Raw genomic sequence first — 26198 nt, 5'->3', positions numbered from 1 at the left:
CTGGCTTGGTGGTGGCAAAGGCCTTCGATAAATTATCGATTTCCTTGTCACGATATACGGCTTCTGGTCTACTGTGTAAGCAATTATGATTTTTTTTAGAGCTTTGTTTTCTTCAAGTTAAATATATTTATTATTTTTGGAATAACAAATTTTGGCTCAAAACAGGATTCCAACTCGCATAAAGTTTTTAAGCTTGGAAAAACTTGTACTTGTATCACGCGCTCATCTCTATGTATCTGTTCCATCTCTCACCAACTGGTTGTTGTTTTTGGACCCGCTCTTGCGCTCGAATTGTTGGAATATATATTTCATTTAATTAAGCACAGAAAGCAGTAGTAAAAATGATTGGAAGTAAAAAATCCAAGGAGGCGAATGTCTTCAAGGAAATCGCAGAGAACTTCGAGCAGCTGACCAAGAATCCAGAGCGTTTTCTCCAGTTTGTTTTCCTTCCAAAGACCGCGCACGTGTTTTTTCAAACGTAGTCAAAACAATTTATATTTCAGGCCACAGCCGGAACAAGTGAATGCCATCGAGCAGCTTATCCAGCAGACATACGCCGTTAGCATCAGCGAGGATGTGGCGAACAAGAAGGAACTGCTGCCGGAATTGGTGCTGGAGCAAATGGACGAGGAGCAGATCTGGCAGCAACTGGAGATTCGCAACGAACTAGTGTTCCAACAGGTGCTGGAGCAAACCGCCAGGCTGACGGCGATGCGCGAGCAGCACCTGGGCATTGAACTGGACGATGGTGAAGAAATAGAGGAAGAAGACGAAGTAATACAAGCTGAAGACTCAGGCGATGAGGAACAAGATGAGGAATCAGACTTCAGCGACGAGGATGGAGGGCTACAAAAGCAGAAGACCGCGCCGCCGAAAGACAAACGAAACAAGCGACTACGCAACTCTGTGGTGGACGATACCTTCTTCAAGTTGGAAGAGATGAATGAGTTCCTGGAGCAGGAGGATGCCAAGGAGATGCGCCGCCTGAACAGCAAGAAACGCGTTGAGCAGGCCGATGATATAGATCATTTCGCAGAGGATTTTGGTCTTGGCGAAGATGAGGAGGACGATGAGGAGGGGAATGTCAACTATGCGGACTTCTTTGACATGAATGAGGAACTGACAGAGCATTCTAAAAAGATTAACAAAGGCAAGCAGAAAGATTTCTTCAATGAAAACGAGAGTGAAAATGAAAATGAACCGGATGAGGATGCAAATCCCAAAGAGGGCGATTCTGATCAAAGCGAAGGAGACGAGGGCGATGATGAACCTGAAAATGATCAAGATCCAGATGAGGCGGCCAGCGAAATAGATGAATCCGAATTCGTGGCAAAAAGTGGCATAGAACCTGCCAGCGATTCAGACTCGGATTCGGAGAAAGAAGAGGAGGAGCCACAACCCACAGAGCCACCGTCCCAATCATCCAATGAGATGAGAGAGGCTCGTTTGTTTCAACGCATCCGCGACTACGAAGACATTGTCCTAGGCGAGAAGCCTTGGCAGCTCAAAGGCGAAGTAAAGGCAGCCAATCGGCCCCAGAACTCACTGCTTGAGGAGATTCTCGACTTCGATTCGACCACCAGGCCAACGGCGCCAATCACGGAAGAGGATAACCGCTCCATCGAGGACATAATTAAGCAGCGTATTCGCGACAAAGCATGGGACGATGTGGAGCGCACTGTGCGACCGGTGAACACCCCGCAAGAGTACAGAAAACAACTTGTGCTTGACCAGGAGAAATCAAAACAATCGCTGTCGCAGATCTACGAGGCGCAGTATCAGCGCGAAATGGAAAAACTCGATCCCAATCGCGATGCCGATGACAAAACTGGTCCGGAACCGAAAGAACACCAAGAAATCAAGCGGGCAATGCGTTCCCTATTCCTTAAATTGGACGCCCTCTCCAATTTCCACTTCACGCCGAAACCGGTGGCGCCGGAGATCAAGATCGTAACGAACACACCAGCAGTTCACATGGAAGAGGTGGCCCCGCTGGCGGTGAGCGATGCCAAGCTGCTGGCACCCGAGGAGGTGTTCCGCGGACCCAAGCACGCTCCACTTGGCAAGACCGAACGCGATCGAACGGATAAGAACCGCGAGCGCCGCAAAAAGAAGCAAAAGCAGCGGGCCATCCACTCGGCTCTGGAGCAGCGCGAGCTTCAGCGAGCCAAGGAGGGCAAGGCGCCCACAAAGAAGGAAGCGGATGCCAAGCTGCTCAAGACAATCACCAAGAATCGCAATGTTCAAAAGGTATATAACATTTTAGTTTATCTCTGTTTTATGTTTTGTATTTAATTGCTATTCTTGAGCGATTTTGAATTCTAAATGAATCAAACTTTAAACGATTTTCTTGCAGATCAATGCCAGCAGCAACGACCAGGGAGCTCTGAAGTCCTCAAAGGCTTTCTTCCACAAACTGCAGGATACCGCAGCGGCTACAGCATCCAAAAAGCGACCGAAAAAGGATACCGCCAAGGCGGATGCCAAGAAGCTGAAGCTTTAAACGTACACGCTAGGACTCCTTCATATTGTAATTGCCTTAAGCCAGCAAAGTTTTCTCGTCTCCAGTCACGTGCCAGAAAGTTGTCACAAGCACACACGTATGCCCACATAGCAATCCTTGTTGCAAGAATATCTTTAGCATGTACTGTGTGTCTGGGGAGTCCCCAATTTGGTGCTCCATGGGAGATGCCATGTGTCGGTACTTTTAATGTTCCATGTGCGCGGATCCATCGTATGTGTATGTGATGCGTGGGCGCTTTGTGTGTGGCGGCGTGTGAGTCAAGGACATTCTGTGTCCTGTTGAGGCGATTAGGCACGCGTGCAGCTTGCGGAATTTGACTATTCTTAGAATTATTTACTTAAAATAACTGTTTGCTATGTAAATAGTACCCTAATTAAAGAAAGCAAAGCAAGTAACGTAGCCACTTGTTTTTTTGTTGGATTAGAGTAGAAATACTCAATCATATAATCATCATCATAATTTCTATATTACATTACAAAATTAAAAAATTTAATTTTATCTTCTAAGGGAGAAATAGAGATGGGATACAAATCGAAATCGATATGCTATAACGGTCAATTTTCCAATCGGTTTTGGTGAAACAGCTGCTATTGGTGCTCGGCCCTGCGAAGGGGGTGTGTATTGGCTAAAGTTGTGACCGTGCCTGAGACATCGGTAATGAAAATAGTTCCCGATATCGACTGTAGCTACGTTTTGCGATTCTGAACATATCGATATTAAAGCGTAGCACGTGTGGTTGTGGTGCATTTTAAATATAGTTTTGCTCGAGTTTTTACGCATCTGTCAAAAAAGCAAAAAATAATATGGTTAAAGTACAGAAACCGCAGCCCAAGTCGCTGAACAAGAGCGCCAGCATCGAGGGCGTGGTTAAGAAAAAGGGTAAACCGGAAAAGACCAAGAAACTGGCCACAGACGCTACTCTGGAGTTGGCCAGCAACAAAAAGGCAAAGAACGCGGCTCCGGTGAAAAAAGATGCCATCAAGAAGGAGCCGGAGGTGTCCAAGAAGGGAGCCGAGAAGAAGCAGTCAAAAGCGGCCAAGCGCCCACTAATTTTGGCTCCTCCTGAGTCGCCGGCTGCCCCCGCACCAGCGGCGAAGAAGTCTAAGGCAAAGCCGGCCGCTTCTGGGGCTCCGGTCGGCAAAAAGATCGAAGCCAAAAAACCTTTGATTTTGGCTCCTCCAGAATCCCCTGTGCCACCGAAAAAGCAAGAGAAAAAGACTAAAGCTGCTCCTGTGAAAGCCAAAAAAGAGCCAGCACCAGCAAAGAAGTCTGTGCAAGATCCCGTACCTTCTATTAAGAAGGTTCCTGCAGCTAAAAAGTCAGGACAAACTGCTGCACTAACGAAAAAGACTGCGAAAACCGAAAAACAAGCAGCACCAGCTAAACCAGCAAAGGCTCAGCCCGCTTCGCAGCTCCAAAAGAAGGCAAAGGCGGTGCAAAAGCTGTCTAAGCCTGCCAGTCCACCCAAATCCAAGAAGGCCCTCAGCAAGTCCAAGCCTGGTCAGGCCAAAGGCAACGCTGTCAACAAAGAGCCTGCCAAGTCTAAAAAACCAGTTGAGCTGACCTTCGAATTGAAGGCCTTTGACGAGAAACGGTTCCACGAGATTGTCAATGAAAATAATGTGACGAAGGTGTGCGCGGCATTGAAGTCTGTTGTCTCCGAGGAGGTGGAAAAGAAGAAGAACACCTCGATCTTCTCTGATTACCGCTATGTTTTGCAAGTTTGCAGCTACAAGATCCCCAGCTGCCCAAAGCGCATGGTCAAGTTGAATCTGAAGCATTCGTTGGTGGGCAAGGACGACGATGTGGCTCTCATCGTGCCAGATTTGCAGCGTGGAGCCAAGTTTGACTATGATCCCACCAAGCAACACTACGAGGATATGTTGCGAGAGGCTGGTGTGAAACAGCGCCTAACCGTCGTTCCATTCAACCAGCTGCGCAACGAGATGGGTTCCTTTGAGGCCAAGCGCAAGTTCCTCAACAGCTACGACTACCTGTTGTGCGACGGTCGTTTGTCAGGACAGGCTACTGCCTTTTTGGGCAAGGTAAGAAATTCTGCCTGCTAATGAGTGGGTTCCAGGAAGACAAATCTTTCTTTTGTCCGCAAATAGATCTTGTGGGAAGGTCGCGAACATTCGTATGTATTTTTTTAAGGTATTCATATATATTCTGAATCAGGGTATCCTTCGCAATGTTTTATGATGAAATGAGATTAATCCAGCCATATTAAATGTTATTCTCTTCCAAATTGTAAAACATTTTTCAAATCGGGAGACTGTATTTTTATTCAGCCATATGAATTACGCGGATTTTATAGAAATCTAGGAAGAACTTTAATAGAATTTATTAACTATTTTCTAAATTTGCAATACCACTGCCTTATCCATTTGTAGAACACCCAGAAGCCCCGCAACGTGCTCCACTCACTGCGTCTGAGCAAGGACAACGATAAGCTGCCACAGGAGGTGACCCGCGCCCTCACCCGCACCGCATTCAGGCAGTTGTCAAAGGGAGATCTAATTGCCGTTCCGGTGGGCAACCACGAAATCACCGCCGAGCAGTTGGCTGAGAACATTCTGCTGGTGATCAAGCAGCTCCAGGAAGTCTATCCGGGTGGACTGGCCAACATTCGTTCGATGTACCTCAAGATCGATATCACGGGAACCAGTGCGCTGCCACTATATGTCAGCATGTGTGCACCACCGGAGGATGTACCATATGTTGTGGGTCCTCGCGAGCAGCGTATGCTCAAGCTTAAGAAGCAGGCCAATGAGGTGCTGTCCAAATTTGCCATGACCAAGGATGCGGAGTTCATTAAGCTCACCAGCGACCAGGTCAAGCGCAAGGCCCAGTTGCGCAAAGAGAAGGCTGCACTGCTGGCTGCTGATGCCGCTCCAAAGGACAATGATGGCGGGGACGCAGCAGTGCCCGCGAAAAAAGCTCGCAAGGAGTCCAGCAGCGAAGGCGCAAAGGCTGATGCAGAATCCGATGAGGAGGAGGAAGTTGAGGAGGCAGAGGACAGTGCTGGCGAAAGTGGCGATGAGGATGAGGAGGGACATGATGGCGATGATACTGATGAAGATGAAGATGAAGATGACGATGACGATAATGAAGATGGTGATGACGATGAGGACGAGGACGACGATGAGGAAGACGATGACGAGGAAGACGATGATGATGATGACGATGAAGAGTAATACGTCAGTCTCATTGCTCATTGTTAATTATAGGGTATTTCTATATATGCATAACAATCTTGCTATAATTCCGTTTGCAATTTTTATAACAGTTTTAGATAATAAACGAATGTTTTAAGTATGGAAACTTATCTCTTTTAATAACCGCTCATTTAGTAACATTCATTCGATCGCGGTTGCGGCTCGGGACTCTTTTTGGCTATGAACACTGGGATCTTTGTTGTGAACCCTGGGCGGGATCTGCATTACAAGAATCAAGAATCAGCTCCACATATGATGTAATTCAATAAATTCCTATACTACTACAAATATATTGTTTTTCTTTAATTCATTCTCTCTTTTTAATCACTCAATGCCAATTTTTTTGTCATTCAAGCAAATGTAATATTACTTATCCGCCATGATGGTTGTGTAGGCATATATGTTACTTAATTGCCATGACAATCAAAAATTATTAATATTCTGGGGAAATTCATACTCGCACTTTGTATATTACATTATTGAAATAGGATTAAAATAAAATATATTATGCAATTGTGCATATGCAGTTGTTATAGTATGCAAATTTCGCATTTAAAATCGCTTATTGCCCAATGGCATGCTATCGATTTCCATGAATATTCACCCATAACGCATATCTGCATTCTATGAAATCAAGCATGTACATTTTACCTTATGGTCGCCGATTTTGAATGCCTTTTCCAGATTGCCAGCTCGCGGAAAATGGCGCAAATTCCAGTTGACATATCGCGGCTCAAAGTGGATGCCAACAACCCTTCGTGGCATCCTTTGAGGTCATAAAATCCTAATATGCATTATGGCAACGGTCTTTGCTCAGCGGGAAGTTGCAACGTGTACACACAACAAAGTCAATTTCAATTTTCATAATAACTGATTTATATGCATATATATTTTATATATATTTTTTTCGTAAAACTCCTCATTTCCGAACCATCTATCCAGTGGGAGTACAGCAAAATGCAATTTCTTTGATGTCTCGCCTTTGACGAATTATGTATTATGAGTAGGTTGACCAAAAGTAGCAATTCGCTTGCATAATTTCTCTTAATTAACATGACTCGCCGGAACTTTGACAGTAGAATGTTCATATGTCCAGCTGTCTTGTCCAATTCCATCGTGCGAGATCCATTGAGCGGCTTTTTTACATGGGCAAGGTCGCTGCTCCAGAGATTAGAATCACGTTCATGGTAACCGCCGAATAAGTATGGCAAAAACCAAATACCAAGCCGGACACGTCGTCGGAAGCAACAAAAACATTGTAAAGCTTTTATCAGCCCAAATTATCATTAGCCGCGTTCTCTGTGCCTGCCATAAAATCCATATATATGTATTTGTCCAGATAAACATGCATACTTCCATGTGGATATGGGCGGTTAGGATTCCCTACATACGCATTTGGCATTTCCCCATTTCCGCTAGCCAACCTTTTGGTACACATGAATTAGCTTCTGAAAAAATGTGGGTCACTGAAAGGATTTACATGGATTAAGGTATATTAAGCTGAGTTAGAAAACAAAAAGAACTTGCAATTCGTTAGCACTAATTGTCAAAATAATTCAATGAAAATGCTCTATAAAATGATACTTTCCTTAACATTAATGGATTCCAATTCACATTGGTCTGTGGTAATTTGAAAAATATTTTATGATTGCAAATTTGAATATTGAATATAATATTTTAGACAACTGGTCTATACTAAGTTTTAAAATATCATATAATCACAAGTCAATGAAGTGGCCATTATTGAATATGGAACATATTTTTGTAGGCAACATAACCTTTATTTACTATTTAGGATTGCCATAATCAAATATCAACAGCAACCATTCAATTTACATCAGTCAGTCCGGATATAGCCAATGATATAACTTCCTTATCAATATGGTGTCTCTTATCTCATTACGATATATGGCTTTTAGGGACGACTAATTGTGAGCATGCGAAAATAACCGAATAATTGTGATGGTAATCTCTCAACTGATTAGTCAGAGTTGCTTCGCAGAACGATGAGATAGCTGATGTACTGCCAATTATGAGATAATGCACGTAAAGTTATTAATAATCTGGAATATTGGGGGGGATTTATATTGGATTTGATGGCTGACAGCTGCCGCATCCGCGGGCACTAATTGAAAACTATCAGATGCTGATTAATCCAATGCTGATAGTCATGATCGATGGACAATGGCTCGATAAACGCTTCGATAATTGTGCGTAATAGATGATTAATAAACTGATGCAGAACGTAGCCAACTGTGTGTTGCCGTGTTGCTGTTGCCCTTTTGCCACGTGTTGCGTATACGACCAGTTGGCCAGCACCCAACGACCATCCCATGACTGCGCACAATCCCCATTGAAATCGGCCCAAAAGCAGCAAGTATCACGTCGTGGGCGGACCCGAGGACGTGGACCGAACTTCGGAGTTTCCACTCGGGTGCCACCTGAACGCGTTGAAATCTTTCGTATCCTGGACTCGTATAAATCGCGGTCTCCTTGGCTGCCGATTTCACTTGCGTTTCAGTCTCAAAGCGGTGCAGTCAGCAGCAGTAACGGTTAATATTGTAAAGAACCGATTCCAAAAAGTTTTTCAAAATCCCATCGAGCATCGTCTCTCAACGTTTTTGAACTTTGTTCTTGTGTTTTGCAGTGGAATCGATCTAAACCAATCGAACTTTGATCGCAAATAAAGCGAAAGTGTTGTGTGCATTTGTGAAAAAGGGTGAGTGATAAAGATATTTAATTTTCAGTTAAAATTAAAAAATAAATTGAAAATTTCGTATGCTTATTATTAATTTGAGTAAAGAAAAACTCTTATGTCCAAAAAATCTTATTAGTTCATATTATTAACTAATATTTATTAGTAATTTTCATAATCCTCTAAGTAAATAAAACCTTGCGTTTTTGATTTTAATTAGTTCTAAAAAACCTAAAACATTTTGAACTTCAGAAAACTATTTACATAAAATTCGCAATCAATAAGATTTTAATCCTTTTTTTTTGCCGACGGTTAATTTGCAACTTTTACTAAATTTCAAACTATTTTTCTTTTGCTTTTAAGGAAAAGTTCTTTAAGGTTTTTGGTATGCAAATTATAAAATCAAACATTTTCAAAAACACACGGTTTTTCCCGTGTTTTAGTTTGAAAATTAAATTTGCATTGAATTTGAAGATAGTTTTCTTGCTGTAGAATTATTGTCAATCAATTAGACAACAATTTCGTAAATATTTTAATTTTAAGAAAGTGAACTTTTTATTAAATTTCTAGTGTTTAAATTCTTGTTAATACTTGCTCTTAATTATGCTTTCTTTGCTCAAAACTGCCAACGTTTATTATTCAGAAAATGAGCTGGCCTTTTTATAAATTGCTTCTTAGCTGGCCTAAGCCATTAAGTCAACATGTAACCCAGGACCGATGCTGAGGTCCTTCGATGATGTGTGTTGAGCCCAGGACATTTGTTGCATCCCCTTTGTCCTTCCTAAATGGGCTGGGCACTCTTTGGGCTTTGGCCCAGGCGACCTTTTGGCCCCAGTACTCGTATCTGGGTAAATCTTTATTTTCTTGCTGCAAAATTGAAGCTGGCTCCTTGGCTTTATTACCTCTTGGCCCGGCTCGGGCCAACTAAGTCCTTTGGATTATCGCAATCATTTTGAGCTTTACTTTTGCTCCCACATTAGAGCGCCTTTATAGTTTTATGATCTTACGAGCAGCGCACTTGGCTGTTACTAACTTAAATTGCCAAAAGTTTAGTGAGAACTTGTGGAAGTTCTGATCTTAAAGTTGGGCTTATGAAATTAATTTCCCTGCATTAGGAGGAACAACAGTTGGGCGATTCGAGTTCGCAGAAACTCCTCAATTGTTCAGTGATTCGAATGACTTGATGGCCCAAAAAAAAAAAAAACTTAAAGAAAATTCAATTGAAGTTGCCGACAAGCGCGACTTCAAGTTGAACGTTTAATAAATCAGCAATTTAATTTCGCTTACGTGGGCATCAAATTGAAGACCATTTAACCATGTAGATTAAAAAAAGCATAATTGAAAAGTGATGAAATTAAAAATGTATTAAATGCGGTGCATCGCAAAAGCCGCTTAGCTGCGGCAGTAGAAAACGTGAGTTGCTTTTGCACAGTGTCCACGCCAATTGCTTCTAATCCTTTCCATTTTTTACATCCGATTTTCAAATTGAATATTCAGTATCATGGAAGAAATTGTAAACAAGACGGATTATGTTTTAACTGGCTTTGAATGTGGGTATAGCAGCTTAATTCGGATACTATTTTAAGCTTTGATTTTAATTGGTTTTAGTTCACATGATTCCGAATCCAAAAAAATCCCAAATCTTATTTAAGTAAAATATTTATTTTTATGCACTATTTTATAGCACTTTTCAATTGACAAAGTATAAAAGTTTAACTAAACTCACATCCATCAATTTCCGCAATAAAAGTACTTTTATTCACTGTTTTTCACACCTCCGTCGACCTTTTGATCATTTTGTGTTGCCTACTTTCTTGCGCAAAATGCCACTTCTGGAAAATTCAATTCTCTCGCTCAGGTGCTTTGGATGAAATGGAGGTCGTGAAAAAAACTACTCATTTTCATGTCCTGCCCTCCGGTTGTTTATGAAATGCTCTCTACTGTGTCGATTTGTGGACAATTCGTAATTCGTGTTTTCTTTAAATTTACAAAAGGCAGCAAACAGGAGATGCAGACGGTAAGAGGGCTGATGATTTGGGTCTTGGGATTTCCTTTTTCATCGACGCTCATTTTCTTTTATCCCTGGGTCTGTGAAAACACTCAGATGCGGAAACTTTCGTGCTTAATTAATTCGTTTTGGAATAAAGGAGTTTACCTCAACTGGGCAACAATTAAAAAATGCTTAAGGGGCTTTAAAAATTCACTTGAGCATCACCAAAAAAATGGCTTAAGCCCCAAAAATACGAAATACATAGACGCATAGAAGCTTAGGAAACTTTTTGGGCCAAAAGTGGAGGGCGAGTCTCCTTGAACTGCTCTCGCTCTAATGAAATTTGCATATTTTTATTAATTAAATTGTTTAGCCAGTGTGTTTACTGGCAGCATCCGAACTTTGGCCCCGCCGTCTCACATGTGCATACTAATCACCGCAGGGCAGGGGAATCCCCTTCGAAAATTAACATGCCCCAAGGCAATGAGAATGCCAAAAAACAAACTGGGGACAATTGCAGATGAAAATCGGATGCTTTTCATTAGCAGGAGTCCGTGTTTTTGCTCCGTGCTAAATTCAAAGATTCGTGGCAACTTTTCAGGCTTATCTGCCCATTTATTGCATTTTTATTAAGCGGAGTACTTGGCTCATAATATTTCCGCTTTATATTTCTCCCCAAAACGAACCCTGCATGAATTTAATTGAGCACGATTTTCAGTCCGAAAATGTTTACGCCTCTAATTGGGCGAGTTTATGAATTCATAAACTCTCAAATTGCCGGGGTGTTAAAAGTCAAGTGAAGTGGGCTTTATGTAGTGCGTAGCAATTTGTTAAAAGTTGGTTGCAAAATGAGCAGCAATGCCTTTTCGGTAATTAATTATTATGCTATATATCAAGTTTTTAGATTCTTTTACTGAGCATGAAATGTATTACATTCAACTAAAATTGTATGGTAAAATAATAGGGAAACAGTAACTTTGCTATTACAAAGTGTAAAATTTAATTCAATTAGTTACAGAAATTTTAATGCTGTTGCTTTAATACGCGACCTACAGTACCTTGAGCCCTGTTTATCTAGCAGATATATTTCGGTGCTCGCCTTTCGCTTGAGCTACTTTATCTGCAATTCTGCAACCAATATTGGCGCTTAACTGCAGGTAATTTCTTACCCCATTTGATTCATTTTGAGCTGCTTACGCCGTCATGGAATGTAAATTCGGTCTCTTAACATATAAATTTTCACTTTCCTTCGACACAAGCCCCAACCCCACCAATGGAGCTCCACGAGCAGCGCTTTGATGGTATTTCACCGCACAGCTGCCAAATATTTATTCGCATTTAAAAAGTATTTTATGTTGCATTTTCCCATAAGCATTCTCCTGGGCACTTTGGCTGCTGCTGCCACGTGAGTCCAAATACCAGTGCTCGGTGATAAGACATGCATTCGACCTCGCCGAAGGTCCTCGTTGCCTCCATCCATCTGCTGCTGTTCCCGTGTCCTCAAAAATGCTTTGGCGTTGGGTTTTATGCGAGCTGCTCCTTGGGAGTGTTTGTTTTAATCCACCCCCGACCAAGTCGCCCAGATCTTGCCTGAATTGTTTGTATGACAAAGTTAGCATTTTGTAATAAATTCGCTTCAAAAAATATTTGAATGTTTATGGTCGGTATTCAAATTAAATACTATGCTGCGCGAAACAAGTAAAGCCGAACATTAAACGAGGTACCAATAAAATGTATTTTTTGAAAATTTGCCTTTGAAATTTTTGCGCCCGTTGAAATTTTCATTACTATAATGGAAAAGAATAATTTTTTAACAAAAAAAAAAAAGGAAAAGTAAATGAAACGTATTACCTTAAGGAAAACAAGGACCAGGAAACGTTCCAACAGCCCCTTCAACTGCACTTTCTCTTGTTTGATTTCTCGGCTCAATGGATTCACTGCAAACGGCCAAGATGTGTGGTCTTCAAACTGAAATGCCACGAAATTAGCAGAGTTCTTACCAATTCCAGCAGGCAATTAAAGGCACTTCAGTTGCTGAACCAACTGCTAGGGTAAATAACACAATGCTACATACACGTTGGCAGCGAGAGCTCAAAGTAAGGCTTTGTTTTATCGAGGAGAAACATTTACATTTACATTTTGCAACTGGCAAACAGAAATTCAATGCAAAATAAGAGCAATCGTGCGGGTTCAGGGGGCAAGTGGCACTGTTTGTGTTGAGCAAAAGTTGTGGCAACAATGCTCATAAAACATAAACAAACAAACAAATAAACAAACAAACGTCATTGCGCCCGGCAGTTTATCAACCAGCCAATGGAATGGGTGGCACTGGGTGGCTCTGGTGGGTTGCATAATACATGTGTGCGGAGTGGTTTTAGAGGCGGATTCCAGCGGGGGAATGCCCATCGCACCGCACCGCACCGACCTGACAATGCAATCAAGCGAAAGTGACAGAGCGGCAGGAGCTGAGCCACTGACATCGATATGTCGACAACTGGTAACTGCTGCACATGATGACGGCACCGGGGTATTTGGATTTTGTGGCTGGCGGATGTGGCAAGCTGGATGGCTGGATACACGGGGGCACACAACAAAATGGCTGCGCCAAAGTATTTAGCCAAACTTTGACACAAGTTTTCCTTTCTCGCATTTTTTGTGCTGGGATTCCAGCCATTGGCATAGTTGTTGGTCTTCGTTTGATTTGAATATTTTGTCACTCGACTGACGCACTTGGCTTTCGGCTCCATTCTTCATATGAGTTACGCAGAAGTTTATCAAGTGCGAAAAGTATTTGCAAAGTTGCCATTTTTCCAGTTTGTACTTCTTTAAGATACACATACTTACGTGGGTGGCATCATGGCCGTAAAACCTTACAGAAAATCCATTTGCGGACTGCCCTTAAAAGTGGGCTAGTATATTTTTTATTGCGATGACATGTTTTTATTATTATCATTTAAACTATGTAACTATATGTGCTAATTTTTTTTTATCACTCTTCATTACTAAATCTTCTGAATATCAAATATATCCACTGCGTTTCTATGAACTTAAATCTCTTTGCACCATCATTGGCATTCATGTGAGCCCATTTTTCGAAATAAATTTGACATAAATAAAGCATTTATAGTATTTTATCGAACATACCTTGGGGACATACTTTATTTTCTCTTGCATTTAAAATCATCGACTTGCCCAAACAACGAAAACTCATCAAAGAATAAAACACACACTGTATCGAATTGTGGCTGGCAAAAGCAAAGAGAAAAGATTCATCCCAACAATTCTGAATCACCGGAGGCTAATTCACAAATTCCCACAGTTTGCATACAGAAATGTGAAAGAATAAAAACATTTGCCTAACACCAAATTCCCATTTGGCATAAACCTGTTGCCAGCATAATTTGTGGCTTGTACGAGGCTTGTTAACCAACCGCAAAATTCAAGTTCCAAACCGAAACTGAAGACCCATTCGGAAAACGCCGCTCTAGTTGAGTGCAATTATTTTAATCTGTTGCCGACATTTTCGGCATAATTTTTCATCAATTTTAAAGATTCAAGGTTTGGGGCCAAAGTAAAATACAAGAATTCCTTGGGCCGCAATGAATTTTTAAGTAAATGTAAAGAGTACCGGTGCCCAAGTGGAGATTCCGCCCAGTGCCGCCTGTGACCCACTCCCCGAAATCTGATTCCGCCTCATCCACATCCCTATCCTCATTCCCATCCACATCCAAATCCACGTTCTCATCCACGTCCTGAAAGTCTCGGTCTCGAAAGAAACCCAAGGCGGCGCTCGCGTGGCAACTCCCAGGAGGATGTTATCCTGTCGGTTGTTGTGGGCAATGCTTTTAGCCTCCGCAAGTTAAATGCTCCAACCTCCAACCCCCTTTTGGATATCCTCCTCACCTCTGGGCCCACCTTGCGTTCGCCTTTTCCACCTCATTGTCTTTATGGTGCTCCTTACCACATAACCACCCACCCAGCTCCAGCTCCATGTTGGGTCAACAATTTTTACATTGTTTTCGGCATCCGAGAAATGCTCGGTTGTCTCTGCTCCGTGTCCCTTCAACGGGGACCAAGAAAACTTTCGCCCCAAAGTTCAGCTCCCGCGAGGAGCGGGCAAAAGTTTTTCCACAGTTCTTTTAACGCTACATAACCATTATAGGTTATACAATTATAATTACTGCTTGGTTTATGACGTGACCTTTTAGGCCAGCGTGTGTGAAGGATAAGTCGTTGGTTTGTCGTAAAAAAGAGCATACCCAAATGGTATAAAAAATACAGCGTGTTACAGCTTTTAACTAAAAATGAAACACCTTTCTAATCGTTATAAAACAATACTTTTTAGGTCTAAAAATCCATCGAGCCATACCTATAAATATAACTTGAATTAAAGTGTTATTGTTGAGATTTAAGTGCTGACGTCGCGTGCTATAAAGTGTCAATAATTGTGGCCCTAACCAGCTTAACTGACTCGACAACCAATCTAATCGGTTAAAGATTATTGCCTTGATTGATGTCACAAATCATTGCCTACAGATATATTCGACACTTGAGGTTGTCGCGTTTCTGATTTGTTGATATCTTCCAGATTTGCGCCAGATTCCAAGTAAATAATATATGGTTTGAACATCAAACTTAAGTTTGGGAAAACTCACTGCTGTCTGTTGACTTTGGATAGTTAAGTGCGAGCTCATTAGCAGTTTCCATTAGCCAGACTTTTGCACCTGGCATGGTGGAATGTAGTGTCCCCAAAGGCAACTCACCTGTTTGCGGACATTCAGCCGACTTAGGCGTAGTGGCTTTGCCAACTAATCAGTTAAGATGGCATCGCTTCCGCACACAATGCGCAAACCGCAAGGACGAAGGACACGGTTTGGCCGGATCGGGGCAAATCAAACGTCTGCCAACACAAATCCAAATCAATCTTCTGTCTCCGACTGTGCGGGTCTTGTTTGCTTAATTTGACAAACGGAATAATTTGATGTATATCTAAAATGGCAGCCAGGAACTCGGCGGGGTTACCACCTCCTCCTCCTTGATTTCATTGGAAGCCCAGCGGCATGGACACCGCAGAATCCTCCGGCCAATCCGCCGACTTTGTCACTAATTCAATAAGCATCCAATTACAACGCGGCGGGTGTGGCGCTCTCTTCCCCTACCCCCTTCCCCATCCAGTGCCAACCCCCTTCCATGCGTATACGCAATTTTCATTTGGTATATGAAAATTTAATGCAACTAAAAGTGCCTGTCGTGGCAATAATTTCCCCTAATTATATGGCTTTTCCTGCCGTTAGCAGGCTTTGCTAAATTACCTACAATTTATTCAATTTTAGGCGTCAACGGAAACAAAATTAATGCAACGCTAATTAAATAATGGCAAAGGTAAAGGGCTTAAGTTAAACAAACTAGCTGATTTTAATAATATTTTTATTTCGAGTCTAAAATAAACAAATTTTAAGATAGAGGTATAATATCATTCTGAAAAAATCTATTCTTAGATGTGTGGAACTATTTTTGGTAGCAATCCAAATAGAAGACGTTGATTGGGGAATGATAACTTCTCCAAGCGATATACCCATCAAAGTCAATTAATACTGGGTATTGGGATTAAAGCACGTGCTTCCATTTTTAATTGTCGATGCTGGAGGAAGTGGGCTACAATCCTTAGCCCTGGCCTTGCGATTGAATGACCCAAATTCAATTTGCCTGGTTTTGTGTCCAGATTCCAGGTTCGCACCACGAGCACCACCTCCGATTGCCTCACCCAGCAATCATAAGTACGTTTCCAGTTACCAACGCAGCGGGCCACCGAGCGACCCACAAAAGCCGGGGGCTCACAGGGTGCGAGTGTGTCTTGTGTTGTTTGGCCACAATCAAGGCAATGCAATTTCAATGTCTGACTCTCGTGTTACACTTTAGTCCAGGCTGCAGGCCCACCTACCAGCTCCCACCATCGCCATAGCCATCGCCATCCAGACTGCCACTTGGCCAAGGTGAGAGTTTTGCGTAGCAGGTGGGTGTGGGGTGGATGGTTGTGGAGCTGCCAGCCAGGAATCTCATCTCGTTAGACAAATGCCAGTGCTGACTGGGCAACACTTGATTTGGGTTAGCCACCAAGCAGGCCAAACTGTTTGGCCTATTCCGCTCGATGGGATTTGAATGCGGCGGCCACTGCGGGAGATGGGTTTTCATACTCGAGGCGGGTTTCAAATGTCAGATTAAGTAGTCAACTCCTGATTGCTGGACATCCCTTTGAAGTTCCTTAGAACAGCTTGTTAGGCGATAACATCTTCGGTCCGGAGTTGTTCGTTTGTAAAAGGCAATCTTTAAAAAGCTCTTATGAATGAAGCTCCTATGAAAAAACATTATTTAGTTCCAACTGTAGGAAGAAAATAAGCAATCAGAATTAGTATTCCATTTATGAGCCCTAGCAAATGTTCTTTTCCCCGACAATTCATTTAACTGAAAACATTAACTGAACTATTTTCACTTGTTTAATTTATCTGTCATCGCAGTCGGGTTATATTTAATGTGCTTATAGGCCAAAGTTCGCTGGCTAGTGTTGATTTGAAACATCAATATCTTGCTCGATTAATCGCCTGGCACTTGACTGACTCCGAGGCTCATAAACCACGAGTGGGTGCATCGGAGATCGAGCAAGCTGTGAAAATGCAATCGGCGGAAAGAATTCGATGTGGAGTAGAAGAAGGATGAGTAGTGGGTGCTCCTGCCTGAACGAATCGCCCACCTATTGATTACTCGGAGGCAAATGCTCACTGACCGAACCGGATACTATCCATAATAGCAATTTATTTGTTTTCTGGCTCTGCCTCTGTGCTGTATGAAATATATTTACCAATTGTGAATGTTTGCTGATTATTTTTGGTTAAATATTATTTGCATCTCGGTCTAAGCCTTTAAGCCATGTCCACGCACAGCAAATAAAAATAAATCGAAATTCATACAAGCGCACACAATTCGGTGAGTTGTTCGGTTAGTTGGTCAGCCACCCCGGGCGTATACTTTATTTATGTATTTGCCGACTACAATCAACTCCAGTTCAATCCACTCGCGTTGGGCCATAAATCAAAAAATGATTGATAAACGGTTGAAGGGGACTGGGCATGGGCGCTATTTGAGCAGCCTAATAATTGCACATGAAATGTCAACGCAGGAATGCGAGAAACAAAAAGCAGGCGGCCCACGTCGCTCGGTAATCATACGCCCCGTGTGCCCAGTTACCAGTATGGTTACCGAAATTGCCCGACGGTGCGTAAAATCCGTTGATTACTTTATTTTGGGTCGAAAGTGCGCAACGCACTCGCCCGTGGACACCTCCATTTTGGCCCCTTGTCTGTTCGTGTGTTACTAGCCCTCGGCGATAAGAGCGGATGCTCTGGACCACAATTAACCTGTGGCTGACCACCACACAGAATCACCACCCAGAAATCCTCACATTACTGCTCAACATCCCACCATCCCACATGTGCAAACAGTCCCTGCGCTGGCAATAAAACGCAATCGAAACCATGAATCTCCTTTGTCCTTCTTGGCCAATTGAAGTGGCATTTTATTTGATTTTAAATCTGATTTCAATAGGGTCTTAAGCTTAATGGTAGTAGGAGCCATGGCAAGAAGATGACTGCCGCCGGACCTGCATTTGCTTTTTTATCTGCTAAAACGAAATTTATATTTTTATATGACCGAGCAAATAGCTGGTGAAAGTGCTCGAGTGTAACCACTTGATTGGAAGGGAATTTAAGCCGAGGTGAATGCGTTTCCTCTTGGCTGAAAACGATCAAATTCCCACGTTTCCTTAAATTAACCAATTGAAAACAAATTCATTCTGGTAATGTGAGTTAATGCTCGAGCAATTATATCATCATCCTTAGTTACTAAATGATTTGGCTTTTTGCTAAGCAGGGGTTTTGCCCAATATGCCTGGTGAATTTCCCAAATGCATGGTTTTACCCTAAAACCCTAACACACTTATCGCTATCTCTAATTTATTGGCTTATCTGTGAGCTTAATCATGCAATGATATTAAAACAAATTACCATGAAGAGTCACTTATTATTATCGCGTAATGTAAGCACTATCAAAGTCACTCAAAATGTCCAATCATAACAAAGTCCAGCTGCGTATTGGAATTTAGGATTCACTTCTTGAGAACGCTATCGAAAAGATCGAAATATCACCTCACACCTGAAATGATAATATGCCAGATTATAAATATCGAATGCCGGACGAGCATTAAGAACTCATACTGCTTAAGACTGGAGTGGTCAACAAATCTTATCACCGGACAATTTGGGCTGTGATTGATGGCAAGTGCTATAAATTAGACCCGCTACACCGATCGTCAGTTAGTCGAACTCGAGTAGACTAGAAACCAAGAGAATGTTCAAGACCATCGCTGTAGTAGTGCTCCTGGCAGCCCTGGCCAGTGCCGAGCTCCATCGCGTGCCGATCCTCAAGGAGCAGAACTTTGTGAAGACGCGTCAGAATGTTTTGGCCGAGAAATCCTATCTGCGCACCAAGTACCAGCTGCCCTCGCTTCGCAGCGTGGATGAGGAACAGCTGTCCAACTCGATGAATATGGCTTACTACGGAGCCATCTCCATCGGAACTCCCGCTCAGAGCTTCAAGGTTCTGTTCGACTCAGGCTCCTCGAACCTGTGGGTGCCATCGAACACCTGCAAGAGCGATGCCTGCCTGACCCACAACCAGTACGACTCCAGCGCCAGCTCCACCTACGTGGCCAACGGCGAATCCTTCTCCATCCAGTATGGCACTGGCAGCCTAACTGGCTACCTGTCCACCGATACCGTCGACGTCAATGGCCTGAGCATCCAGAGCCAGACCTTTGCTGAATCCACCAACGAGCCGGGCACCAACTTCAACGATGCCAACTTCGATGGCATTCTCGGTATGGCCTATGAGTCCCTGGCCGTGGATGGTGTGGCTCCTCCGTTCTACAACATGGTGTCCCAGGGTCTGGTCGACAACTCCGTCTTCTCGTTCTATCTGGCCCGCGATGGCACCTCCACTATGGGTGGTGAACTCATCTTCGGTGGCTCCGATGCCTCTCTGTACTCTGGCGCTCTGACCTACGTTCCCATCTCGGAGCAGGGCTACTGGCAGTTCACCATGGCTGGATCCTCCATTGACGGTTACTCGCTGTGTGATGATTGCCAGGCTATTGCCGATACCGGCACCTCCCTGATCGTGGCTCCCTACAATGCTTACATTACCCTCTCCGAGATCCTGAACGTGGGTGAGGATGGCTATCTGGACTGCTCAAGCGTCAGCTCCCTGCCCGATGTCACCTTCAACATCGGTGGCACCAACTTCGTCCTGAAGCCCTCGGCCTACATCATCCAGTCGGACGGCAACTGTATGTCCGCCTTCGAGTACATGGGCACCGACTTCTGGATTCTGGGCGATGTCTTCATTGGCCAGTACTACACCGAGTTCGATTTGGGCAACAACCGCATTGGCTTCGCCCCAGTCGCCTAATTAACGATCCGCAATTACGAATCAATAAAGAAACGAGCTCTTAGAATTTTCTACCAAATGTCTGGGTCACCTCAAGTGGGTCACCTTTCGAAGGCTGAAGGTGTAACAATCTAATCTGTTTACAACTTTGTAAGTGGATAGGTTGTGAGTAAGCGACTCCAATTGCGTTTTACAGTCATGGCTATTTATGCTTATCTGCATTTCATATAATAAATGAATTACACATTGGACTTTCTGTAAATTGTTCGAGAATGTATAAAGTATATATAATTTAAGCTATCGTTTACGTAGAAATACCACTCCATTTATTTATTTATTGACACTTAAGGAGACTGAAGTGGTTATCCAAATGTGTTATCCGGTAGTCCGCAAATTCCCAGCTGGCTGTGGGATAAATGTTGACTCCGGACCCAAAGGAGATGGTGTTATGAAGGCAATGACAGAAGCCATCAGCTCCGGGAGCCAATTCATTTGTCCAGCCTGTTGGCCGGGCAATGATGTGTGTCACCGGGTGTCAAGTGGGGACTCTGGTAGCCCGGGGGAATGCCACAGATGTCAGGTATACTGCCGGGGTGTCAAAGGATAGCCAGTGATGTCAGAGAATTGTGCGGGTCTATAGTTTTGCAACTGCAAACACAACAGTGACAACACCCATTTAGGAGTAGCGGCCGAAGGATGCAGGGGCATCCGTGTGCGATGACAGGAAGTGGAAGTGCAGTTGAGCAATGCAAAAAGTGGAGGTCTTGTGAAACTCGGGACAACTCGTGGACAACAGGTTATATTGGCCCTGCTAGCTAGTTTCCAACCCAAATGAGTGAAGCAGGAAGGGGGGGAGAAAACAGGAAGGGTAGCCCAGATTGGGACTGCTTCGTTGAGCAGTTAATGAATCACTTAATGGAAAAACCTGGACGCCACTCGACTTCCGTTGTGGGTGGAAACTCAACTCACCTCGCCATCGACTTCTAATTGATGTTGACCTTAGAACACTAAACCGCTTGGCTTTTCAAATAGTTTATGAAAGCACTGGAAAAGCGCACGAAGTTTATGGCCTCAAAAATATGTAAAATGACTTTGTATATGTTGAAGACAAAACTGTTATAGACATTATTAAATAATAGTGATAATAAAATAATACTACATTTTATATGATATGATAATGGCACAATTTTCAGTGTTAAAGGTGCGTTCGTCACTAGCCTTTTACCTCGTTAATCGTCGTTTTCATTGGAATGTCTTTGCTTAAATTGCAGTTTTCCAAGCTTCGATTTTTATTAAATTATTTCTTAAATTCTTGCAGGAGACAGCCGCACAAAGATGACAAACCGATGCGCTTGCTTCGCCTTGGCCTTCCTCCTCTTCTGCCTCTTGGCCATCTCGAGCATCGAGGCAGCTCCGATGCCCAGGTAGTTGTACCCAATCACCTAGTTGTACCCCAACCACATGCAGACATATCCTTTCCAATTTGGCTGAACACATACAAAAGGACATAGCCTAATTAAATTCCGGCACTTAAGCTGCAAAAACCGAAAAATGTGCCACACAAATATTTGAGGCAAGCAATTATCCCACTGAGTATGAATCTTGCCCATGTGGGAGATGGAAATATACTTAGGCAGCTGAAAAATAAAATATATAAAAGAAAACGCTCACATGGCGAAGGAAAATTTTCAATTAACAAAATGTAAACGTTGACAGAAAAGTGTGTCAAAAATTGCAGTACTTGGCCACACCACTTGAGTCGTTGATGTAGATGTAGCATATTCTAAGGACATGCCTTATGTGTGGTATGGTTTCAAACTCAATTTCCCTTCCATCAAAGTAACTATTAAAAATTCATTGACCCTGGCCAACTAATTAGCAATTGCTCGAATGGAAAATGCTCCAAACATTTGGGCTTTAACATATAATTGGGTTTTCATGCAAATGAAGATTTTAAGCCAGTCGAATGTCAAATTCAACGGGGCCAACGTAATTAGATATCCTGTTCAGCCGCATTGTATTGTATAAATACGAACAAATTCCCCATCTAATTTTCCATTTCGTTGACTTTAAAATAGCCAATCCAATGGAGGATACGGTGGCGCTGGCTATAACGAACTGGAGGAGGTGCCCGACGACCTACTCATGGAACTGATGACTCGCTTTGGACGCACCATCATACGGGCTCGAAACGATCTGGAGAAGTAAGTATTGAAGACAGATATAACTGTCTAATTAGAAATTGTTTAATACATATGTGCAACTAAAGTTCTCTTACTCATTTAAATGCTACCAGTAGTAAGGTTAATTGTTAGAGCCTAATCTAACCAAATCATTTGTAACTGCTAAACTTCTTTCTCTTCCAAAGTTCCAAACGAACCGTGGACTTTGGCTTGGCCCGGGGATATTCGGGTACCCAGGAGGCGAAACATCGCATGGGTCTGGCTGCAGCCAACTTTGCCGGAGGACCCGGTCGGAGGCGACGATCCGAGACCGATGTCTAAGGCGTCTGGATGAGACCGGGCTGCGAATCCTGTGAACGTTGAGGACGAACGTCAACTTTTTCCACCTAAACTTGGCCCATACTTTGATACTTTCCTAGATCTTTCATTTGCATTACGTTTAATTGTTTGTTATTCATTGTACATAAATATTTATTACGGAAATGTCCTCATGCAATTCATCAAAATTTTTTTTCCCTTCAAGAGTTATACGAAAATAATATTCAACAGATATCGAAATTATATATACCAAAGGCGAATAAAAGCGTTAAACTGTTGCTCCGAAAGAAAAAATGTTGAAAACAATTTATGCAAATTTTCATCCCAGATTTAACTCAGTGCTAATTGCTCGTTTTAACCCGAAAATATGGAAGAAAGGTAAAGAGAGAAGGGAGAAATTTAAATAAATATATCCTAAATATATATTCAAGTGTAAGCATAATCGCGCAAAAAATCTTTAACTAGGTATGTCTTACATAAACTAACAAAAATTTAAAAAAAAAGATCTACACAAATATACATACTTATATGCTAACAACACACTTTTGGCCCCCAAAATGAAGCCAACAAAAACAAAAAAACCCCAACGAAACTGAAAGTTTATTTTATCAATAGCCAACTTGGTCTCACGCGACTTTTAAGTATTGTAAATATAAATTATTAAAGCACACGTACAACTAATGCGATACAAATATATTACGGAATTCTACTTGCATATATATTTAATAATTATTGTGTCTATGCTGCAAACATATATCTTAACGTGAGTCGGACACGATCAAATAAAAGTCTACATTTTGAGAACTGGTTTGAGTTTCGTTATTTCTTTAAAGGGGGGTTCCTCCATTTTGGAAATAAGCAATTTATCTTTCGCACACCTGACGCACTCTGAGCTCATAAAATGTATCTTTCCGTTTGGGAGTTGCAAATGCATTACAAATCGAACCAACCAGCCATTAAGAAAGCTAGCCAGCTGCAAATGCAATTGATTTTATTTATTTACAGGCGAGTTAGGATCGACTGATTTATGCATGGAGTTCGAAAGGTCAGATGAGATGGCCAGATAAGTGGACTTTGAGGTACCATAAATTTCAACACACTCAATTCGCAGTTGGTAATAAATGGGATAGGTGTGTAATTAAACGTAGACACATAAATATATATTTTGTGCAAATATAAATGCGTCAAAGTGGGAATCGATAATTATTAACTGAAAAAATGTAAACCTAATTAGGCGCAGTTTATCTTGTTGTATCTTTATCAAATACTGAGTTTATTTCAGTTCTCTGATTCAGAAATATACTTTTATGAAGTGTGACAACAAAGATAAGTCTTATATTTTAAGTGGTTTGCGTGTAGTCGGAAGCGGCTAATGGCATAGATTTATCATACAATATCATTAATGATAAATAAATTCAGATTTCGAGCAATGTAATCAGCCATTAGTTTAATCCAGTTTGCGTCCGTATCGCTGCTCCTGGAGTGGGCTTTCAAGCTGAGGTGACACCATTCCAGCAGAAACTTGCTGTCGATAGCTGCGACGCTCCCTTTGAGTTGCTGGATCCTCCTCCAAGTCCCTATGAATCACACCCATCTCCTCGGCCTTTAGCATCATCAATTCATCGCGCAGCCACTGATTCTGGAGTGCCAGTATATCAACCTATGCTCAGATAGAAGTCGATTACATGTTGAACGAATGTGGATGTGCAACACCTTACACTATCCAATTCAAATTTTATTTCGGCAATAAAGTCATTAGCTTCATCCAGTTCTTTTTGAACTTCAAACAATTTGTATTTTAGTTCCGCAGTCTCATTGTGTCCACAATGCAAAATCCGACGCATTTTATGTTTCAATTCATTTAGATTTGTCCGATCCATTACCAATGGTAACCGTACTGAAGGAGTTCTAATGCACAACTGCCTTGAGGCAAAATGTTTGCTATCCATTTCGGTTTCGCAGGTAAACAAAGCTTGGTGAACTGGCCCCAATAAAGATAAATACTTATCATTCTTATTTATTGTTCTTGTGAAATCTTAGCAGCCTATATTTGTTGTTACATCTGAAGCTTTAATTTCTAAAAATCGAAAGTAGTACGTCTGAAGTTTAAAAGACAAATGATTATTTTCTTGAATTTAATACGATTTTGGTAGGTAGACAGATAAAAGATTTTGTGGTTTTGTTAAGCTATTTGACTCTATACCCTTGCAAAGGGTACAACATTTTACTCAGGATATATCATTTGGATCTCCATCTACATATATATTCGTATACCGGACGGATTGAGGTAGAAATGTCATTTAAGTCTTTTCAAATGACTACTACGAGTCTGGACTGAATTCGATTTCCACAAATCGCGGACTCCAAATATTCAAATGGATCGGCTCAAAGGAGATTTTCAAGGAGGCACTATCAAAATCCCGTAGAACCTACGGAGATAATTAAACTTAGTAGTCATTGAACAATATGTTGTGCTTAACTTACTTTACTAGGATCCAATCCAGTGTTGTGGAGATGCAGGGTCAGTGGAATCCTGCGACTTAGCAGAACTTTTGTCAGGCAGGAGCTTCGGAGGTCCACCAGCTTGGTAGACGATAGGTTAAGAATCCTAAGAAGATGGCAGTGACCTATAGAGTTCCACAGGTGGCTGGGAGACGGAACTTCTCGCATCGCCAAAAGGTGTAGCTCCTCCAAGTTTGGCAATTTGTGGCAGATGGTGTGCAGCTGCTGCGCATCGATGTCATCCTCCTGCAGGACCAGCCGACGAAGATTGGTCATGTGCAGTATACTTCCCGCCACCCGTTCACTGCTCCAGAAAGAGTCGTTGAAGAGAAGCGATTGAACCTTCAGCGGCTTGTGCCTGGCCACCGAACCTAGCAAATACTCATAGTAGTCTCGCGTGTAAAAGGCCAAGCGGCGGAAGTGCGGCAGATTCATCAGTCGGGGCAGGAAATCACCCAGCAAATGGTGGTCATCGATGTGCAGCTCTTCAAGCGTGGTACATCGCGTTATGTCCACAACTTTTTCGCCTAGGTTCACGTTATATCCGTAATAGAGCATAGTCAGCTTGGTCAGCTGTAGGTTGCCAAAGATCTCCTCGAAGTGGTCTGGGTCCAGGTACTCACACCAGGTGAGATTCAACTCCCTTAGTTGCTTCCAGTGCCACAAGTAACGACCTGTTGTGCTGCTATTGAGTGACAGCCGTGTCAAGAGCGGGAACAGCTCGGTTAGCAGAAGGGTTTCCTCGTCCGCCTCCTCGAGATTGTAGTCCATGTGGCAGTCGAGCGATCGGAGGTGGGGAAAGTCGTATTCCGTCCACTTTCTCAGCAGATCACTGCTGGCACTTTGCAAATTCAAACGCTCCACCGTTGCCGACCAGCCACCCAGACATTCGTGCATCAGCTCTAAGTTAAAAGTTACATATATTATTAATGGATCGAATTTATAACATCAGCGCTAACTGTTATTCCGATCCAGAAAATCCAGATCCTCGCGGGTCAGAGTCACTGTTTTGAGATGACTCCAATGATACTTCACGTATGCCGATATATTCTCGTTGACTTCGACCAGCGACAACTGATCCCTCATTGGTAGGTACTTTAGTATATCTATCCAAACATCTTCATTTATTTGCTCCATCTCACATCGAAATTTTTGTTCAAAACGAGATTACCAAAAACAAATACTGTCAGCTGTTTGTTTGCATGCTTGCCGTTTGAGACTTGAACTACTTGGATTTGAACTGCTTGAATGCAATGCGGCAATTTCCAAC

At 42.4% G+C, this 26198-nt stretch overlaps 6 protein-coding genes across 9 annotated transcripts; 4 read left to right on the top strand and 2 right to left on the bottom strand.

Moving 5' to 3' along the window:
- The first annotated feature begins 227 nt into the window (after window positions 1-227).
- Window positions 228-2922, top strand: CG13097 (uncharacterized protein). Its single transcript, NM_135393.3, has 3 exons — window positions 228-436; window positions 504-2250; window positions 2357-2922. Exons 1-3 carry the CDS (start codon window positions 342-344, stop codon window positions 2501-2503), a joined length of 1989 nt encoding a protein of 662 aa, NP_609237.1. The 5' UTR covers window positions 228-341; the 3' UTR covers window positions 2504-2922.
- A 307-nt stretch (window positions 2923-3229) lies between these two features.
- CG13096 (uncharacterized protein) lies at window positions 3230-6027 on the top strand. Of its 2 annotated transcripts, none has more exons than NM_001298828.1 (2): window positions 3230-4569; window positions 4918-6027. In NM_001298828.1, exons 1-2 carry the CDS (start codon window positions 3328-3330, stop codon window positions 5719-5721), a joined length of 2046 nt encoding a protein of 681 aa, NP_001285757.1. In that variant the 5' UTR covers window positions 3230-3327; the 3' UTR covers window positions 5722-6027. The 2 variants fall into 2 exon arrangements, with proteins under 2 accessions (NP_001285757.1, NP_609236.2); NM_135392.5 differs by having other exon boundaries at window positions 4918-5845.
- Window positions 6028-8250: 2223 nt separating this feature from the next.
- Dh31 (Diuretic hormone 31) lies at window positions 8251-23228 on the top strand. 2 transcript variants are annotated; one of them, NM_078790.3, is made up of 5 exons: window positions 8251-8303; window positions 8390-8461; window positions 21244-21349; window positions 22004-22129; window positions 22294-23228. In NM_078790.3, the coding sequence occupies exons 3-5, from the start codon at window positions 21261-21263 to the stop codon at window positions 22427-22429; spliced, it is 351 nt and encodes a 116-aa protein (NP_523514.1). In that variant the 5' UTR covers window positions 8251-8303; window positions 8390-8461; window positions 21244-21260; the 3' UTR covers window positions 22430-23228. The 2 variants fall into 2 exon arrangements, with proteins under 2 accessions (NP_523514.1, NP_723401.1); NM_164825.2 differs by having other exon boundaries at window positions 21244-21352.
- Bace (beta-site APP-cleaving enzyme) lies at window positions 18789-20203 on the top strand. 2 transcript variants are annotated; one of them, NM_001298827.1, is made up of 1 exon: window positions 18789-20203. In NM_001298827.1, exon 1 carries the CDS (start codon window positions 18828-18830, stop codon window positions 19944-19946), a length of 1119 nt encoding a protein of 372 aa, NP_001285756.1. In that variant the 5' UTR covers window positions 18789-18827; the 3' UTR covers window positions 19947-20203. The 2 variants fall into 2 exon arrangements, with proteins under 2 accessions (NP_001285756.1, NP_609235.1); NM_135391.3 differs by having other exon boundaries at window positions 18789-19988.
- A 507-nt stretch (window positions 23229-23735) lies between the features above and the next one.
- Window positions 23736-24357, bottom strand: CG43400 (uncharacterized protein). Its single transcript, NM_001259016.2, has 2 exons — window positions 24145-24357; window positions 23736-24086 (listed from the first exon to the last, which is right to left on the bottom strand). The coding sequence occupies exons 1-2, from the start codon at window positions 24268-24270 to the stop codon at window positions 23874-23876; spliced, it is 339 nt and encodes a 112-aa protein (NP_001245945.1). The 5' UTR covers window positions 24271-24357; the 3' UTR covers window positions 23736-23873.
- A 192-nt stretch (window positions 24358-24549) lies between these two features.
- Window positions 24550-26115, bottom strand: CG13088 (uncharacterized protein). The gene is made up of 3 exons (NM_135390.4): window positions 25888-26115; window positions 24911-25830; window positions 24550-24855 (listed from the first exon to the last, which is right to left on the bottom strand). Exons 1-3 carry the CDS (start codon window positions 26063-26065, stop codon window positions 24748-24750), a joined length of 1206 nt encoding a protein of 401 aa, NP_609234.2. The 5' UTR covers window positions 26066-26115; the 3' UTR covers window positions 24550-24747.
- Between the last annotated feature and the right edge of the window lie 83 nt (window positions 26116-26198).

This window comes from Drosophila melanogaster, chromosome 2L (genome assembly GCF_000001215.4).
Source record: "Drosophila melanogaster chromosome 2L".
In the NCBI taxonomy this organism is placed as follows: Eukaryota; Metazoa; Arthropoda; class Insecta; order Diptera; family Drosophilidae; genus Drosophila; species Drosophila melanogaster.
Note: the sequence above shows the minus strand (reverse complement) of the source record. Positions and strands in the feature narration are given on the sequence as shown.